Source organism: Rhinoderma darwinii, chromosome 3, assembly GCF_050947455.1.
Source record: "Rhinoderma darwinii isolate aRhiDar2 chromosome 3, aRhiDar2.hap1, whole genome shotgun sequence".
In the NCBI taxonomy this organism is placed as follows: domain Eukaryota; kingdom Metazoa; phylum Chordata; class Amphibia; order Anura; family Rhinodermatidae; genus Rhinoderma; species Rhinoderma darwinii.
This window is the reverse complement of record NC_134689.1, coordinates 149,758,091-149,777,215: the sequence shown is the minus strand read 5'-3', so window position 1 is coordinate 149,777,215 and position 19,125 is coordinate 149,758,091. Positions and strand designations below refer to the sequence as shown.

At 49.2% G+C, this 19,125-nt stretch overlaps 1 protein-coding gene across 5 annotated transcripts in view; it reads right to left on the bottom strand.

Moving 5' to 3' along the window:
* Positions 1-2,668, bottom strand: part of SRGAP1 (SLIT-ROBO Rho GTPase activating protein 1) — a 182,765-nt gene extending 180,097 nt beyond the window's left edge. For 3 of the 5 annotated variants that reach the window (XM_075856863.1, XM_075856865.1, XM_075856866.1), the window contains exon 1: positions 1,799-2,665. In XM_075856863.1, coding sequence (XP_075712978.1) covers positions 1,799-1,865 — 67 coding nt within the window. In that variant the 5' untranslated portion in view covers positions 1,866-2,665. Of the gene's footprint in view, positions 1-1,798 lie in introns of all 5 variants that reach the window. The other 2 variants (XM_075856867.1, XM_075856864.1) reach the window with 2 other exon arrangements.
* Positions 2,669-19,125: the final 16,457 nt, after the last annotated feature.

Below are 19,125 nucleotides of genomic sequence, written 5' to 3'. Positions count from 1 at the left end.
ATCACACCAAGTATTTCTACTTTGTGTTGTGTGACAGTCCAACGAAACGTACACGTTGGGCAGAGTTCACACTACAGTCTGAGGCTCCGTTCGGAGCCCCTGTCAGCAGTTCCGTCACGTTTGATGGGAAGAATAGAGCAATATGCAGTGTTATTCTTCCCATTAAAATGACCGGCATCACTAAGGATCCTATTATAGACAGTTTGTCAGTCGTGTGACGAATCCAGCAGCACAGTCATGGAAGCCATTATAACGGAAACTATAAACAATGGTGTGAACAGAGATGAAAAGTTACTTTAATCCTATACATTGTAACTGACACACAATTCAACGTACACTGAAGTACCATAGTACAATTAAATGTATTCCTATGGACTGCAGCCGTGGAGGGAATGGATGTATTCCTATGGACTGCAGCCGTGGAGGGAATGGATGTACTCCTATGGACTGCAGCCGTGGAGGGAATGGATGTACTCCTATGGACTGCAGCCGTGGAGAGAATGGATGTACTCCTATGAACTGCAGCCGTGGAGGGAATGGATGTATTCCTATGGACTGCAGCCGTGGAGGGAATGGATGTACTCCTATGGACTGCAGCCGTGGAGGGAATGGATGTACTCCTATGGACTGCAGCCGTGGAGGGAATGGATGTACTCCTATGAACTGCAGCCGTGGAGGGAATGGATGTATTCCTATGGACTGCAGCCGTGGAGGGAATGGATGTATTCCTATGGACTGCAGCCGTGGAGGGAATGGATGTATTCCTATGGACTGCAGCCGTGGTGGGAATGGATGTATTCCTATGGACTGCAGCCGTAGAGGGAATGGATCTATTCCTATGGACTACAGCCGTGGAGGGAATCGATGTATTCCTATGGACTGCAGCCGTGGAGGGAATGGATGTATTCCTATGGACTGCAGCTGTGCAGGGAATGGATGTATTCCTATGGACTGCAGCCGTGGAGGGAATGGATGTATTCCTATGGACTGCAGCCGTGGAGGTAATGGATGTATTCCTATGGACTGCAGCCGTGGAGGGAATGGATGTATTCCTATGGACTGCAGCCGTGGAGCGACTATATGTATTACTATAGACTGCAGCTGTTATGATATATGAAGTCTCTGCATAGCCCAAGTCCTAAACAATGTTCCAGTTTGAACTTTTGACCATATTGACATGCCTCCAGTGTATATCTGTGGTCCTGTGTACAAGTCAATTCATCAGACGTTCTTGACAGACAGACATCAACTATACAGGGGCAGATTAATACAGTCTAAACTAAAGACAGCATAAACCTAAAGACAGGCAGAAGATGCACTCAATTTATCACAGTGGCGCACGGTGGGATAGTTAGCACATCTTGATAGACATGTTATACACTTTTCTATAACTTACACTGGTATTTTCCACCAAAACGGTAATGCAATCTCCATAGCAAACCTGCCCCGTGTTCGATTTTCTACCACCTGATACTAGTGTGTAATGTGACATTTAAGGCAAGGCCGATCGGACATAAAAGAAGGCTTAACAATTTTCCTGCATTATATTCAATTTAAAAAACTGCTTCGGACGATGTTTGCCAGAACAGTTTGTGGTGGGACCAAGCAGGACTTTGTAGGTCTCAATGGTCAGAAGTTGGACGGCACATTTTTCTTATCTAATGTCTGCAACCAGCTTGTGGTCACTGTCCATGCACTGATAATGACTATTAGGAGAGATACTAGCGCTGCCCGGAACCCACCCTCTGCCATCCCCACACTGGCACCCACCCTCTGCCAGTCCCCTCATTGGCTTTACCTTTGACTTGAGTCTCATATTCAGCAATGATTTCTTTGTCTTTCTTGAACCTGTTTGGGGTAGACATTTTGTTGCACTTTCTTAGATCTTGGATTTATTCAGATTCTTCTAGCTCTTTGTTCAATGCCAATCTTCCAAGTTGCCCACCAGTTATCCAAAGATGGAGCTCACTCTGCGGAAGTTTTCTGGAAGAGGAGTCTTGAGGTCAACAAAGAAGCCATTTTAGGAGCCAAGGAGAATGGTGGCACCACCAGGGGCACTCTTGGCTGAGGTGCCAATCAAGACAAGTAGAGGTAGCACACAAGGAGGTAGTGGAGGGTAATACAGAAGACCAGGCACACAGTGGGAAAAACCGGGATGACGGACTAGCAGACTGACTGAATCAATGAAGAGCGACCTAGGAGCAGGGCAAAGAGCTTCGGGCAGGAGTCACACGAGCACTTGGGAGCTGCCCAGTGTTCTCCAGGCAGGATACTAGGGGCGAGTAGTACACGTCAGGAGTAGCAGCAGAAGAGGATACTGAAGATACGTAGGGAGGGAAGGTCAGAGAATGACTACGATGGGGGAGCTGCCGGCGCAGTGAGATGATGAAGGGCAGAGGCAGCCAGTAGCATGGTCTAACCCGGCAGCGCCACAGACCGCTCCACAAAAAAAAAGACTGGGAGTGAACCCGACAGTTCCCGGCAAGAGATGAGAGGAGGGAGTGACCGGACACCGCCACACTCTGGACGCCGCACCTGTTTCTCACAGGGGGCGCAACAACTGTTTTACCCCTTTCCTTCCTGGTTACCCCTCAGTGGTCGCAGTACAGCACTGCGCTGGCAGACCCTGCGAGACTCGACTGGGAGGCAGAGGGAGGAGCCACAGACTCCTATCCCCGCCCCTCCTCACACCAGCACAGCCCGAGTCTAGCAGCCGCTAACTGACAGCTGGTGCCGCCAATAAGCAACAAGAATGCGCCGTCCCACTTGTGTGTGGATTAATGAGAGGTGGGGGCGGGAGTCTCCAGTGGTTACAGTGACAAGCGGAGGCCCCTGCAGCTGGCTGTGCGCACATAGAGGTGATAGTGCGGCTTCTCTTGCGGCGACTGGATGAACGAACTGTTCAGTATACGGTGCTGCTGACAATTCACAATGTGGGGATGAGGTGTTTCCAGCCAGGCCATGGGATGACATCCTAGAAAGAGAATATAATGATGACAATTATATTCTTACTCATCCTACCTACCCTAACTGTTGCCAAGCAGATAGGTCAATCCAGGTCTTATAACGTGCACCCACATTCAGTGGTCAGGTCATCGAAGAGACAGGTCTGGACAGAGCCGGACTGGGACTTAAAATCAGCCCTGGCATTTTTAAGCACACAGGCCATACGCAGCCGCCAGTGTTGGGCTGGGACCACCATTCAGCTATACAAGACATGGGGAGATTTATTAAAACCGGTGTAAATGAAAAGAGGAATAGTTCTTGATAGCCCCAACTCCAACGAATCCACTGCTTTTCCATGAGAATAATGTACATGCTCGTAATTCTAGAGGATTTTTTTTCTATAGTGCCCCACATATAGCCCCCCCTGTATATGGTGCCCTACATATAGCCCCCCTGTGTATGGTCTCCCACATATGGCCCCCTTTAGATAGTGCCTGACATATAGCCTCTCCTGTAGATTGTGGCCCATATATAGCTCCTCTGTATAAAGTGCCCCACATATAGCTCCCCGCCCCGTAGACAATGCCGCTCACACTTTTAAGTGGAAAAAAAAGACCAAAAAAAAAACAACTTTACATACTCACCTCGATCCCGTTCCCACATGATCCTATGTCAATTCAGGCCTGCTCTCTTCTGAGCAGGTCTGCTGGGGCTGAACGACGGCGCTGATTGGCAGGGCAGAATGACTTGCCCCGTCAATCAGCGCCTTTCAACAACAGAAGCGGTTGAAAGGTGCTTATTGGCGGGGCAATTCTTTCTGCCCTGCCAATCAGCTTCATTGTAAGGTAGGTACAATTAGTGCATGCGGGGGTGGCGGCAGCTGGTTTCAGTGGCGCCACTGCCCAGAGCCAATTCTAGCTTTTCTGCCGCCTGAGGCGAAAATTGAAATGGCGCCCCCCCCCCCAGATCTTGATTGGCATCCCCCTGACTGTTCTACATTACTACCAGCCTTCTCCTTTGCCTTGTACTCCCCTGGCATGCGCGGTGCAGTGATGAAGCCGGGCAGAGTACAACTCGCTGAACGGTGCGTGTTCATGGAGTACAAGGCAATGGTGCATCCAAGAAAGTTGGAGGAGACTGGTAATGATGTATAACAGCCAGGGCCGCCATCAGGAATTTCAGGGCCCCCTACAGCTAAATTTTCTGGGCCCCCCTACCGTGGCACCGCCTGTTAACGGTTTTTTGCCTGCGGCGATTGAGGACAGCAGACAAAAAACGCAGCGAAAAATGCATTTTCTGCCTCCCATTGATTTAGATGGGAGGTCAGAGGCAGAACCGCGGCAAGAAAGGACGTGCTGCTTTTTCTTTTTTCCGCGACTGGCTCCCATTGATTTCAGATTATATCAATGGGAGGCGGTTTTGGAAGTTGTTTGGTGCTGATTCTGACGCAGTGTCCGAGTCAATATCAAGGCCCAAAAACTCTGTGAACTGGGCCTTATTGTTAGGGCTTATTCAGACGAACGTGTAATACATCCGTGCAACGTGCGTGATTTTCACGCACCTCGCAAGGACCTATGTTACTCTATGGGGTCGTTCAGACTGTCAGTGATTTTCACGCAGCGTGTGTCCGTGTGTCCGCTGCATAAAACTCACGACATGTCCGATATTTGTGCATTGTTCGCGCATCACGCACCCATTGAAGTCAATGGGTGCGTGAAAATCAAGCCCAGCACTTCCGCAGCAGTATAAACTATGAATGAAAACAGAAAAGCACCACGTGCTACAAACATTGTCATAATGATGGTGGCTGCGCAAAAATCACGCAGCTGCGCATCATACGCTGCTGACACACAGAGCTGTTATGGACCTTTTGCATGCGCAAAACGCACACGCTCGTGTAAATCCGGCCTTAGGGTAGGAACACACTAGGCGTGAACGCTGCGGATTTTATGCAACACATTTTATTGTGCATAATCCGCAGCGTATTACAGTCGCAGCAGAGCGGGTGAGGTTTGAACAAATCTCATCCGCACGCTGCAAAAAAAAATGGACCTGCAGTGTGGCTTTTTAAGCCGCAGCATGTCAATGTATTCTGTGGAATCGCTGCTCCTCTGTTGCGGAAATGCTGCGGTTCTGCCGCAAAAATCACAAATGAGAAAAAAAAAAGGCACTTTTTTAAATTTATAAAAAAGTCTAGACTTGCCCCGGCCGTAGTCCTGGTGACGCGATCCTCTATTCTTAGCGCAGCTCGGCCTCCTCTCATGACGTTTCATCCCATGTGACTGCTGCAGCGGTCACATGGTCTACAGCGTCATCCCAGGAGGCGGGGCTACGTTCAGAAGAGAGAGATGCGTCACCTAAACTACGGCCGGGGCAAGTCTAAACTTTTTTTTCCCTGCAGGATTCCCGCAGCGGACATGCCTCACCAAACCTGCGCCACTATTTGGTGAGGTTTTGCTGGCAGAATTCCCTGCGGCTACCGGGGCGGATAAGCTGTGTAGTTTTACTCAGCATATCCGCCTAGTGTGTCCCTTATGATGTCGCTCCTGGAGCTGCTGCCGGTCTCTAAATAGGCAGTTGGTTCAGTAGAATTTGGAATTATTTTTTTTTGTGAACCAGCTTAAAAAAATACAAAACTTTTGTGTTCGGGCCTGTTCACATCACCGTTCGCTTCCGTTCCGGGGTTCCGTCTGAGGTTTCCGTCGGGTGAACCCCGCAACGGAAAGTGACAGCACAGCTTCCGTTTCCGTCACCATTAGCGCAGTCGACTACGCTATTGATTCCGTCCGAAAACCAGCCGGAATGGTGACGAACGGAAACCATTAGCTATGTTTCCGTCACCATTGAGATCAATGGTGACTGAAACGGAAGCTGTGCTGTCACTTTCACTTTCCGTTGCGGGGTTCACCCGACAGAAACCTCAGACGGAACCCCGGAACGGAAGCGAACGGTGATGTGAACAGGCCCGAACACAAAAGTTTTGTGTTTTTTTAAGCTGGTTCACAAAAAAAAATAATTCCAAATTCTACTGGACCAACTGCCTATTTAGAGACCGGCAGCAGCTCCAGGAGCGACATCATAAGGGACACACTAGGCGGATATGCTGAGTAAAACTACACAGCTTATCCGCTCCGGTAGCCGCAGGGAATTCTGCCAGCAAAACCGCACCAAATATTGGCGCAGATTTCGTGAGGAATGTCCGCTGCGGGAATCCTGCAGGGAAAAAAAAGTTTACACTTGCCCCGGCCGTAGTTTAGATGACGCATCTCTCTCTTCTGAACGTAGCCCCGCCTCCTGGGATGACGCTGTAGACCATGTGACCGCTGCAACATGGGATGAAACGCCATGACAGGAGGCCGGGCTGCGCTAAGAATAGAGGATCGCGTCACCAGGACTACGGCCGGTGTAAGTCTAAACTTTTTTATAAATGTAAAAAAGTACCTTTTTTTTTTCTCATGTGTGATTTTTGCGGCAGAACCGCAGCATTTCCGCAACAGAGGAGCAGCGATTACACAGAATACATTAACATGCTGCGGCTTAAAAAGCCACACTGCAGGTCCATTTTTTTTGCAGCGTGCGGATGAGCTTTGTTCAAATCTCATCCACTCGGCTGCCACTGTAATACGCTGCGGATTTTCCACAATAAAATGTGTTGCATAAAATCCGCAGCGTTCACGCCTAGTGTGTTCCTACCCTAGTGCCGGATTTACACGAACGTGTGCTTTTTGCGCGCGCAAAAACGTGGCGTTTTGCGCATGCAAAAGGTCCATAACAGCTCCGTGTGTCAGCAGCGTATGATGCGTGATTTTCACGCAGCCGCCATCATTACGACACTCTGTTTGTATGTTTGTAGCACGTGGTGCTTTTCTGTTTTCATTCATAGTTTATACTGCTGCGGAAGTGCTGGCCGTGATTTTCACGCACCCATTGACTTCAATGGGTGCGTGATGCGCGAACAATGCACAAATATCGGACATGTCGTGAGTTTTACGCAGCGGACACACGGACTCACGCTGCGTGAAAATCACTGACAGTCTGCACGGCCCCATAGAGTAACATAGGTCCGTGCGAGGCGCGTTGCACGGACGTATTACACGTTCGTCTGAATAAGCCCTAACAATAAGGCCCAGTTCACAGAGTTTTTGGGCCTTGATATTGACTCGGACACTGCGTCAGAATCAGCACCAAAGAACTTCCAAAACCGCCTCCCATTGATTTAATCTGAACTCAATGGGAGCCAGTCGCGGAAAAAAGAAAAAGCAGCACGTCCTTTCTTGCCGCGGTTCCGCCTCTAACCTGCCATCTAAATCAATGGGAGGCAGAAAATGCTTTTTTGCTGCGTTTTTTGTCTGCTGTCCTCAATCGCAGCGGTCAAAAAACGCAGCAAAAAACGCAGCAAGATAGTGTGGGCAGGTTCAAATCTGCCTCAAAATTCTTTAAGGAATTTTGAGGCTGATTTTTTCGGCCTGCAAAATACTCTGTGTGAATAGGGCCATACATAAACAGCACTTTGAGACACTTTACTCACCGTGTCAAAAGAGCTGCTCCCACTCCAGTCCTCTTCAGGCGATGTCTTCGGTCCAGACGTCCAGTCCTTCACCTCCAGGCTCCAGAAAATGGCGGGGATCGTAGAACTCCTGCCGCCGTACAACTAGACTCCTCCCCCTCTCCTTACGCAGCTACGCTCTGGAGAAGGCGGAGTCGGACAAGGAGGCGGAGGAGGATGAGTCGGAGGCGGGCCAGCAGGTAAGTAGACTGTGCGCCGCTGTCCCTGTGTGGCTGTCCTTCCCCCTAGATCTTGTGTTGCGGGCGCACCGCCTCCCTCTCGGCGTCGCGCCTGGTCGTTCGCGCGTGGGCGCGTGCGCTTGCGGTCATGCGCGTGCGGGTGCGCGCTTGCGGTCGTTCGCGCGCGGTCACTCGCTCGTACGTGCGCAAGCGGGCGGTGTTTCGCGGCGGTGATGAGAGGGGGGCCCGCAGCTCACGGCGGTGTTTCACGAGAGGGGGGCCCGCAGCTCACGACATTGTTTTGGTGAAAAGAACAGGCCCCATTGCAGGGGCCTGTTTTTTTCTACCAAAGGCAAGTCGCGGCAGTTGCCGGGCCCCCCTTTCAATTAAGTTTGGCCGGGCCCCCTACAGGAGTACCCCTAATACCCCCCCCTGATGGCGGCCCTGATAACAGCCAGGGAGATGTCAACCAAGCATGGAAAGGTGGACTTGCAGTTAGGACTGTGTGACTGTACAGGATGGCGGCACCAACCGATGACCCTTTATATAGAAATTAGCATATAGCGTGGACTATTTTAAAAGTTGATTTTAAAGATTTGCATCCGAAACAAACATACAGGGGAATGTTTGGAAATATTGTCAGGTCATGTATTACTGCATGGTGGCAGTTCAAGGGTTTAAAACTACCAGACAGGTTCTGATTAAACATACAGTAATTCAATGCCATCTGCTCTACACCAGAACCAAGTTCAGTACATATATACAACACCAGAACCAAGCTCAGTACATATATACAGCAACAGAACACAGCTCAGTATATGTATACAGTACCAGAACAAAGCTCAGTACATATATACAGCTCCAGAATCAAGCTCAGTACATATATACAACACCAGAACAAAGCTCAGTACATATATACAACACCAGAACAAAGTTCAGCACATCTATAAAGCACCAAAACAAAGCTCAGTACATATATACAGCACCAGAACCAACCTCAGTACATATATACAGCACAAAATCCAAGCTCAGTACATATATACAGCACCAGAACCAAGCTCAGTACATATATACAACGCCAGAACCAAGCCTAGTACATATATACAGCAACAGAACACAGCTCAGTATATGTATACAGTACCAGAACCAAGCTCAGTACATATATACAGCTCCAGAACCAAGCTCAGTACATATATACAGCACCAGAACAAAGCTCAGTACATATATACAACACCAGAACAAAGTTCAGCACATCTATAAAGCACCAAAACCAAGCTCAGTACATATATACAGCACCAGAACCAACCTCAGTACATATATACAGCACAAAATCCAAGCTCAGTACATATATACAGCACCAGAACAAAGCTCAGTACAAATACATTTCAGTACAGAGATCATTTGCAAAGTCAGGCTAGCAGCTTCCAGTATGACCTGAACAATGGTAATGATATACTGGGAGTTGCTTATACCCCAAAAAACAGTAACGCTTCTGTTGCTAATGGTTTCCGTTTGTCTCTGTTTCGCATGGTTTCCATTTTTTTTTGGAGGAATCAATAGAGTACTCGACTGTATCCACCTGTAATCTACCACATTTAAGTAACTTAGATGTGATCTATTATAGGTGGATCCAGCGTGTTAGAGACACAGGACATGCTGACACTGAACCCATCAGTCCCACGCACCTGACGTGTTCAGGATTCAGCATAAGATACAGCTGCTCTGTATACAGGATACAGAGCAGCTGTATCTCAAAAAGTAGAAAGATTTTTTAATAAAAATGAATTATAAAGTTGCACAAAACACACTGATTGACATTTTATAAAAAAAAAAAAAAAAAAAATCCCCTTCAAAAGGGTACACAGCCTTTAATGCAAACAATCAGATTGTGACAACAACCATCGTCCAGTACAACACGCAGCACATGCAGTTTTACCAAAAGTTGGTGCGGTTTTCAAATGATTGTTATGGTTTTCAAAAAAATGCATGGACATTAACAATCATTTGAAAACTGCGCTGACTCGTGAGAATGTAGCATGTTGACGTGGTTTGCAGCTGTATCATTGTAAGACAGCAGCTACTATATGTATATACTGTACTGGTATGTTTACACAGGACGGATACGTTGTGTAAAAGCATACAGCGTATACGCCCTGTGCGCCGCAGGGAATTCAAGCTGAAAAACCACATCAAATTGTGGTGCAGTTTTTCGGCCAGGAATGGCCACTGCAGAAAACCGAGCAGAAAAAATGGATACTTACCATGGCGACGCTTCCCTCCTACATCCTGCAGCCCTGGGATGATGTTTCATCCCATGTGACCACTGTAGTCTGTGATTGGCTGCAGCGGTCACATGGATGAAACGTCATCCCAGGAGGCCGGCCCGGACAGAAAAACTGAATTCTGGGTAAGTATAAGATTTAAATTTTTCCTGAGTTGCGATTTTTTGCATCGGCATCGCTGCGTTTCCGCCGCAAAAAAACCCACAACATCTGCTTTTTGTTGCGGGTTTTACCTCCCCATTGAATTAAATGGGGAAACCCTGAAACAAATAAGCAGCGTTTATGCACATACAATTGACATGCTGCGGATTTAAAAAAACGGACCGCAGGTCAATTTCTGAGCCTTTTTTCCGTTCATCTTGTGGGTGAGATTTCTTCTGCATTAGGGCTTGTCCACACGTAACGGAATTGCTGCGTATTTTCCATCCGGAATTCCGGATGGAAAATACGCAGAATACAGTAGCAGCAAAGTGGGTAATACTTATCAAATCCTATCCAGACGCTGCATAAAATTTTTGACAATTAGTTTACCTGCGATGTCGCTTCACTACATGTCACTTCCTGCTTCGAAATGTGGACTGAATTGCTGCGTTTTTCAGAGGAGATGTCACCATCCCCCAACATTGAGAAAAACGCAGCAAAATACGCCCCATTTTCTGCAGCATTTCCAATACATGTGGAGAAGCCCTTGTGCTGTGGATTTATGGCTTATACACACACAATGGAATTGATGCAGAAAATTTCTGCAGCAATTACGTTTGAAAGTCAAAGACTTTCCGCTGTGGCAAAAACGCACCATTTCCTGTGGTGTTTGCGACAGAAAATGGTGCGTAAATTGCTGCGTTTTTCTCAAAGTTATAAGATGGAGACATCTCCTATGAAAAACGCAGCAATTCTGCAAACTTTCCGAAGCAGGAATTGACATGCTGCGGTCTTTAAATTACGCACCGCAGGTCAATTTCGGCTCGGAAATTTTACGCAGCGTGTGGATGAGATTTGTTGAATCTCATCCACTATGCTGCTACTGTATTCTGCTGCGTTTTTTCCGGTCACATTTCCGGCCGGAAAAAACGCAGCAATTCATGGGCGTGGGGACGAGCCCTTACCACAACTAAATCCATTGGTAAAATCTTCAGTAATTAAACTACAAGTAAAATACATACAACAGCTATAGCGCTCTCCACTATATATACACAGATGAACACATCACACACTATATATACACACATGTACACATCACACACTATATATACACACATGTACACATCACACACTATATATACATACATGAACACATCACACACTATATATACACACATGTACACATCACATACTATATACACACACATGTACACATCACACACACTATATATATATATATATATATATATATATATATATACACACATAAACACATCACACACTATATATACACACATGAACACATCACACTATATATACACACACACGTACAAATCACATACATTATATATATATATATATATATATATATATATACACACACACACATGTACACATCACACACTATATATACACACATGTACACATCACACACTATATATACATACATGAACACATCACACACTATATACACACACATGTACACATCACATACACTATATATACACACATGTACAAATCACATACACTTGTACAAGGTAAAAGGGATTTTGAATAAGGAAGGCTATCACTCCATTTTGCAACGCCATGCCATACCCTGTGGACAGCGCTTGATTGGAGCCAATTTCATCCTACAACAGGACAATGACCCAAAGCACACCTCCAAATTATGCAAGAACTATTTAGGGAAGAAGCAGGCAGCTGGTATTCTATCCGTAAAGTACAGGCTGGACCCGGCAGAATGCCATAGGGGGAGGCCACCATGATCAGGGATGTTAGGAAGGGAAGGAGTTAAGGAGTTAGGGGTGTGGTTAGGAGGGGGCGTATGTGAGTGGGGCGAGGTCAGGTTACTTAAAGGAACAGTGTCATCACAAATTATTTTTTTATATGTTAAAGATGTTAGTGCTTTATTAAAAACGTTTATATTTATTTGTGTGTTTGTGTTTTACTTTTTCTTATTTTTACACTTTTTCTTCCCTATGGGGGCTGCCATTTTTTGTTCCATTTCTGTATGTGTCGATTAACGACACATACAGACATGGAATACGGCAGCCACAGTCCCATAGGGACTGCGAACGGCTCCCGTCCCATTCACTTGTGTGTACGGCGTCTGTGTGGGAACTGCGCATGCGCCGCTCCCACACAGTCCAATTTGAAATTGGCGCCGTCCGGCGCCATTTTCCTGTGGACCGGAAGTCGCGGCCGGACAGTAATATTACTACTTCCGGTCGCGGCTTCCGGACTTGTGCACTTGGACCAGCGGCAGCAGACGGAGCGGATGGGCCGGAGGGAGCCGCGGCGGCAGGAGCAGGTAAGAGATTTCAATGTATGTTCGTGTTTGTGTGTGTTTACTACTGTATGTAAACCTACTACACTGTGTGTTAGCTCAAAAAATGGCGACACACAGTGTAGGAGGTTACACCGTTCAAACCCCTCGTTTATCCCGGCACTAGCCAGGATAAAGGAGGGGGGGATGCTGAGAGCTCACTAGAGCGAGGGCTTTTTACCCAATTTTGCAATGCTGCAATTTTGGGAATAGCTCCATCTAGTGACCAGAAATGGGTAATACTATAAATTAGAATTAATTTATAATATTTCCTGACTCGTGAAAAAAATAAAAAAAATTTGAACAATGTTTAATCACCTACACACTAAATGTTTAATTAAAAAAAAAACAACATGTTTTTCTGGCAACACATTCCCTTTAAGGGTAGGAGAGAGGAAGGCGTCGCCATCTTTAGTTAACAGCACAGGGAAGCTTGTGATCTTTGGTTAACAGCACAGGGAAGCTTGCAGCAGCACAGGGAAGTTTGTCCAGTACTTTATAATGGATGCACTACTTACCCAGCTCCGTGTTTGGATCTGGGGCGCGGGCGGTGCCGTCCTCTCCTCCCCGGCGGCGGTCACGTCGCACGAGGCCTCCGGAGAGGTTGAGCCCGGAAGTGATGCCGCGAGCCAGGCGCAGGGTAAGGAGCCCCACGAGGGACCCTCCAGGCCGGGCCCCTCGCTCGGCTGCCGTGAGCAGGACTGCCCGGTCTGAGAGGAATCCTGGAAGCCGGCCTGCCTCAGCGGAGGTGGTAGGGCAGGCGCCCGGGCAGCTGGGACCTCCCTCTGCCTCCAGACGACGTGACCCAGGACTTGCGGCGATGCTCCAGTCGGGCGGCCCACCTGTACCCAGGATGATGCAACCAATTCCAGGCGTGTGCCACGGTCGGTGGTGACACGGCGGGCAGGAGGGCGACTACCTGTGGGCCGTGGGGTGGACGAGGCCCCCAACAGACGGGCGGAGAGGCCCAGTTCATCGGCGCAGGTCCAGAGCGCTCCATCAGAAGGTCGGGGATGTCATGCGTGCGGCGCTTGTCCTGGGCCGTCTGGGCAGGATGAAGTGGACGACTGGGAGTTCGGTGACCAAGAGGGACGTCTGGATGGATCCTTCGCCCCGGCTGGTGGGGACACAGCACCTGCGCAGCCCGGTGAGTCGCTGTCTCCTACTTTTTCATTGCCTGCTGTATTTCGGTTCCCGGGGGTAGGGGGTGGGGGTTCACTTTCGCCTACGGGATTGCCGGGGTGTAGCGGGGGGATTAAAGGAAGTATGGGTGGTGGGAGTGAGATTCAGGAATTGTTGTGTTGTGTGCGTGACATTTTGGCGCGATGCAGAGGGGGGGCGATAGGTTCCCCGTCCCCGGTTGCAGCTTGGGTGGGGCCGTCGGGGCCTGCAGTGGTGGATAGCGCTCTATGTGGAGCTGGGGTGGTGGCTAGGGAATCGGGTGTGGCAGTGTCGGTGCAGACAGAAAAGGATGGGGCCGTGGATGAGGTGCGGTTGGATGATAAGGCGAAGGGCGAGGTCTCTTTGTTTTGAGGGCCCATTGGGGGCGCATCTGAAACCGGAAGGGAAAAAATATGGAGGGATGAATATGTGGACATTTTTTCATTGTTGCCGTTGGAGAAGTTCAATTTAGATAAAGGGAAGTGGTTGGAAAGCAAGAAGGAGAAGGAGGAAAAACGTCAGTATCGGTTGATTCCCCAAACTTTTGTTAATTGGTTGCAGGCGTTTGCGATTTTGGCAAGCGTAATTGGACAGAAGACGCCGGAACATTGTTCCGGCCTCTTCTGTTAAATGGATGCTATCGGAGAGGCTCACTGAGTTTACGGCGGGCAGACGTGGCTGCGCTATTATGAGCAGTTCCGACAGCGGAAGGCAATGAGACCTTACATTAGGTGGGATAACAAAGACATAGGGTTATGGTTGCGGGTCATGGCTCCAGTGCGTTTTGGCCAGTCCTTTCAAGGGGGGTGGGGCCGGGGTGGCCGGCCCCTCATTGCCTTCTGGGGGGGGAGCAGGGGTGGCAGGAGGAAAATCCGGGTTCTGCTGGCAGTTTAATGAGGGCCAGTGTAAGTTCGGACCGGGTTGTAAGTTCAAACATAGCTGCTCCTCCTGCGGGGGGATCTCTCACGGAGCGGTTAAATGTTTTCGGAAGGGAAAAGGACGAGGGGCTGGGGGGGCGCTAGTCAAGGGCCGGACACCGGTGAGGTGGGAAGACATGGAGCCCTTTCTAAATAGGTACCCTGATAGGTCCAGGGCAAGTTTGGTGTTGGATGGTTTTCGGGTTGGTTTCCGAATCCCTGCCCCTGCTCACAAGGTGCCGTTTACCTTGCGTAGTTTGTGTTCAGCGTTGCAGTATCCAGGGGTAGTAGGGGATAAGTTGCGGAAGGAGGTGGAGTTGGGGCGCATGGCAGGTCCGTTTGAGAGTTGCCCTTTACCGGATCTGGTGGTGTCACCGCTGGGGGTGGTGCCTAAGAAGGAGCCGAATAAGTTTAGGCTCATACATCATTTATCTTACCCGAGGGGGCGATCGGTTAATGATGGGATTTCTCCGGAACTTTGCTCGGTGGCTTACACGTCGTTTGATGCGTCGGTTGCGTTGGTGCGCTGCTACGGGGTGGGTGCATTAATGGCAAAAACTGATATTGAGTCGGCCTTTCGCCTCCTCCCTGTGCATCCTGAGAGCATACGGCTGTTAGGATGTTATTGGGACGGGGCTTATTTTGTGGATCGCTGCCTCCCTATGGGGTGTTCTATTTCCTGTGCCTATTGAGGCTTTTAGTTCTTTCCTGGAGTGGGTGGTTTGCGATGTTGCGGGGGTCTCGTCGGTCATACATTACTTGGATGATTTCCTGTGTGTTGGCCCCGGCGGGTCTTCGGTTTGTGCTACATTGTTGAGCACGATGGAGTGGGTGGCAAAGAGGGTCAGTGTGTCTTTGGCCAGGACAAAACGGAGGGACCTAGCTCCTGTCTGGTCTTTTTAGGAATCACCATTGATTCTTTGAGGATGGAGTGTCGGCTCCCGGAAGTTAAATTGGTAGCGTTACGGGCTGAGGTAGACGGGCTAGGCATTTGCGTAAGATCACGTTACGTGCATTACAGTCATTGTTGGGTAGGCTTAACTTTGCTTGCAGGATTATGCCCATGGGCCGGATTTTCAGCAGGCGGCTGTCGGGAGCAACGGCTGGGGTGACAGCCCCTCATCATTTTATTCGTCTGACACAGGCGCTGAGGGCGGATTTGGCAGTTTGGTTTGAGTTTTTACATCGTTATAATGGGAGGTCCTTGATCATGGCCCCGGTGGTTGACAGCGTGGATTGGGAGCTGTTTACAGATGCTGCGGGGGGGCGTGGGATTTGGGGCTTACTACAGGGGTCAGTGGTGCGCGGCGCGGTGGCCTGAGGAATGGGCGGAGTTGGGTTTGGTGAAGAACCTGGCATTCCTAGAGCTGTTTCCCATAGTAGTGTCGGTGGAAATTTGGAATGAGAGGTTTCGGGACAGTAAGGTACGGTTCCATTGTGACAACTTGGGCGTGGTGGGGGCTATTAACAACGTGTCAGCGTCATCCCCCCCGGTCGTCCGGCTGTTGAGGCACTTGGTTTTACGTTGCTTGTCTTTGAACGCTTGGGTTGTGGCGGTTCATGTGCCAGGGATCAAAAATGACATTGCAGATTCTCTTTCTCGCTTGCAGTGGGAGCGTTTCAGGATGGTGGCTCCGGACGCGGAGGAGGACGGGATCGCTTGCCCACAATGGGTGTGGGGGCTGGGTTACGAGCCGCAGGAGGTTTGATTCAGGCTTCGCTTGCTCAGGGTACTTGGGCTGCTTATGATTCGGCATGGCGGGAGGGGGAGAGTTGGTTGGCAGTTCTGGAGGGTGTAGTGACGGATGATGATCGGGTGGTGGCGTTGTTAGTTTTTCTGGGGCAAGTCTCTATCGGGGGCTGGTCAGTGTCCAAGGTAAATCGTTTTGTGGCAGCCCTGGTTTTTGGTTGTAAGGTCCGGGGGTACACGGATGTTACAAAAAGTTTTTGGGTTGGCCAGGCCCTGAGGGGGTACAGGAGAGGGAGGACGTGGCCGGATCGGCGGCGCCCAGTGTCTTTTATGTTGTTGGAACAGTTGTGGGGGGTGTTGTGTGACATTTGTTTTTCCAGCTACGAGGTGACCCTGTATAGGTTTGCATTCTCGTGGGCATTTTTTGGGGCCCTGAGGGTCGGGGAGCTGGTGGCTCCCAGCACAAGGAGACCTGGGGGGTTGAGAATGGAAGATGTGTTGGTAACGGATCGGAGTGTGTGTGGCTGTTGGGATTGGAGGAGGCTTTGTTTTTCCCCCCATTCTTTTCGGATTGCGGCAGCGACGGAGACGGTGGCATGGGGATTGGGTGAGGAAGTGGTAAAGCGGATAGGTCGATGGGATTCCCGCCGTTTCCAGCTGTATGTGCGCCCTCAGTTTATATGATAGTCCAGTCGTAATCCCTCCTTCTCTACACTCCCTCCTGCCCCCCTTGTCGCTTTTTCTCTCCTCCTCCATGTTTTGCTTGCATCCTTACTCGTTTTGTTAATCAGTGGTTTTATTTTTCAGGACCCGCGGGCCGATTGGTGTGGATCGTTGGGCATTCCTACATTCATTGGGGGGCGGAGCGGGCGGATGTTCGTCCGGACGGGCGGCAGTTGGGTTTTCGGCGGGAGGATGTAGTCGTGCGGTGGCTGGGGAGTAGGGGGATGCTGTGGAGTCGGGTGTTGCCGGACGTGCATCGGTTTGCGCTGATGGACAGTGCCCCGGATGTCTTGGTGTTACATGTCGGGGGTAACGATTTGGGTAGTCGTCCTTTTCGTGGGTTGATCAGGGATATAAAATACGATCTACTCAGGTTTTCCCGGGTATTAAGGTGGTGTGGTCAGAGATTTTCCAGCGGAAGGTTTGGCGGCATGCAAGATCGGTGCCGCGGTTAAATAAAGCCAGGGTTAAGGTTAATCGGGCAGTTTCGGGTTTCGTGGTGAGAAACGGGGGGGTCTTCGTGCGTCATTATGACTTCGAGGATGGCCAGGGTAATTATTGGCTAGGTGATGGTGTGCACCTGATGGCCGTGGGGATTGACCTGTGGACTCTGCGCCTGCAGGAAGGTATCGAAAGGGCCCTCTTGTTGGGTGGGGGCTCGCATACTTAAAGGTGTCTAAGTATGTTCGTGTGGCGGATTGGGGGTCCTTGGAGTTGGTGGTAAATTACTGTGGGGGGGGATTCATAGGGGGTATGGTCCCTCCCCAATTTATTATGGTTGGTAGTCTGGTCAATTTGGGCTCCTGCTGGGTGGTGTCCCGAGGAGTGGTCAATTTTGGGCTCCCGCTGGGTGGTGTCCCGGGGAGTGGTTGCGGTTGAGGTCAGCCAACTGCAGGTATAACGGTGCCCCTGAGCCAGTAGGGTGACGGCTGGGAGTAAAATACTATGCAGGTGGGCTGTTTCGTGACAGACTTTTGTAGCTCCAAGGACTCCCCTTCCATTGTTATTATTAGTTCTAAATTGTTGTTCTTGATGTTTGTTTGTAAATAAAATGGCTGCTGTGGCCAAATTTATCCAAACCAAGTGTCTGAGTCTTATTAGAGGGACAGGGGGTTTGGGAAAAGGTATGGCCATTAATGGGGAAGGTGAGAAGGTGAAGCCACTTCCCCCCGGTAGGAGTGTACGCACTCTACTGTCCCCTGATCAAGTACAGGCTGGACCCGGCAGAATGCCATAGGGGGAGGCCACCATGATCAGGGATGTTAGGAAGGGAAGGAGTTAAGGAGTTAGGGAGTTAGGGGTGTGGTTAGGAGGGGGCATATGTGAGTGGGGCGAGGTCAGGTTACTTAAAGAGGCTCTGTCACCAGATTTTGCAACCCCTATCCATTTGTAAGTATGGCCTTTTTCGGTGTTTTTGAATAAATGTCCTTGTTTTTATCTGTTTTGTCTGTACATCAGGAGCTTTTCGCTCCAGTTAGGGACTCGCAAGTCTGGGGATCCTTGTCGTGGATTTCGAGCTTGCGTCCTTTTGGCCAAAATGATCACTAATACCCCAGGTATTTTTCATTATTACCTATATTCGCTTCTTTTGGACACAGCCAGGTCTTTGATGCTGGGAGAGCATGGTGTGCTGTTGTTTGGCCTAGCAAGCAGGGTAGCCCGCTCTATGAATTTTCAAGGCGTTACAAATAGGCTTCTACCTGGCTAGTGACGTTGCGCCTCATGACTTACACACTATTCCTCCATGTTTCACACACTTGTATCCCATTATTCATTTATTTTTTAGGCACTTCACTCATTACTGCCCCCTATATTTCACTCACATTATTACACTTGCACATACACTATTCATTTATTATTTCTTACTACACATCCCATGCACCACATACCACTCCCCTCAAGACTAGTGGGAGTGGCTATTATTATTTAAAGCACCTGCTCACTCGCCTTCATCAGCGTTTCAGACCTGGCTGTGTCCATTTGTAAGTATGGCCTTTTTCGGTGTTTTTGAATAAATGTCCTTGTTTTTATCTGTTTTGTCTGTACATCAGGAGCTTTTCGCTCCAGTTAGGGACTCGCAAGTCTGGGGATCCTTGTCGTGGATTGCGAGCTTGCGTCCTTTTGGCCAAAATGATCACTAATACCCCAGGTATTTTTCATTATTACTTATATTCGCTTCTTTTGGACACAGCCAGGTCTTTGATGCTGGGAGAG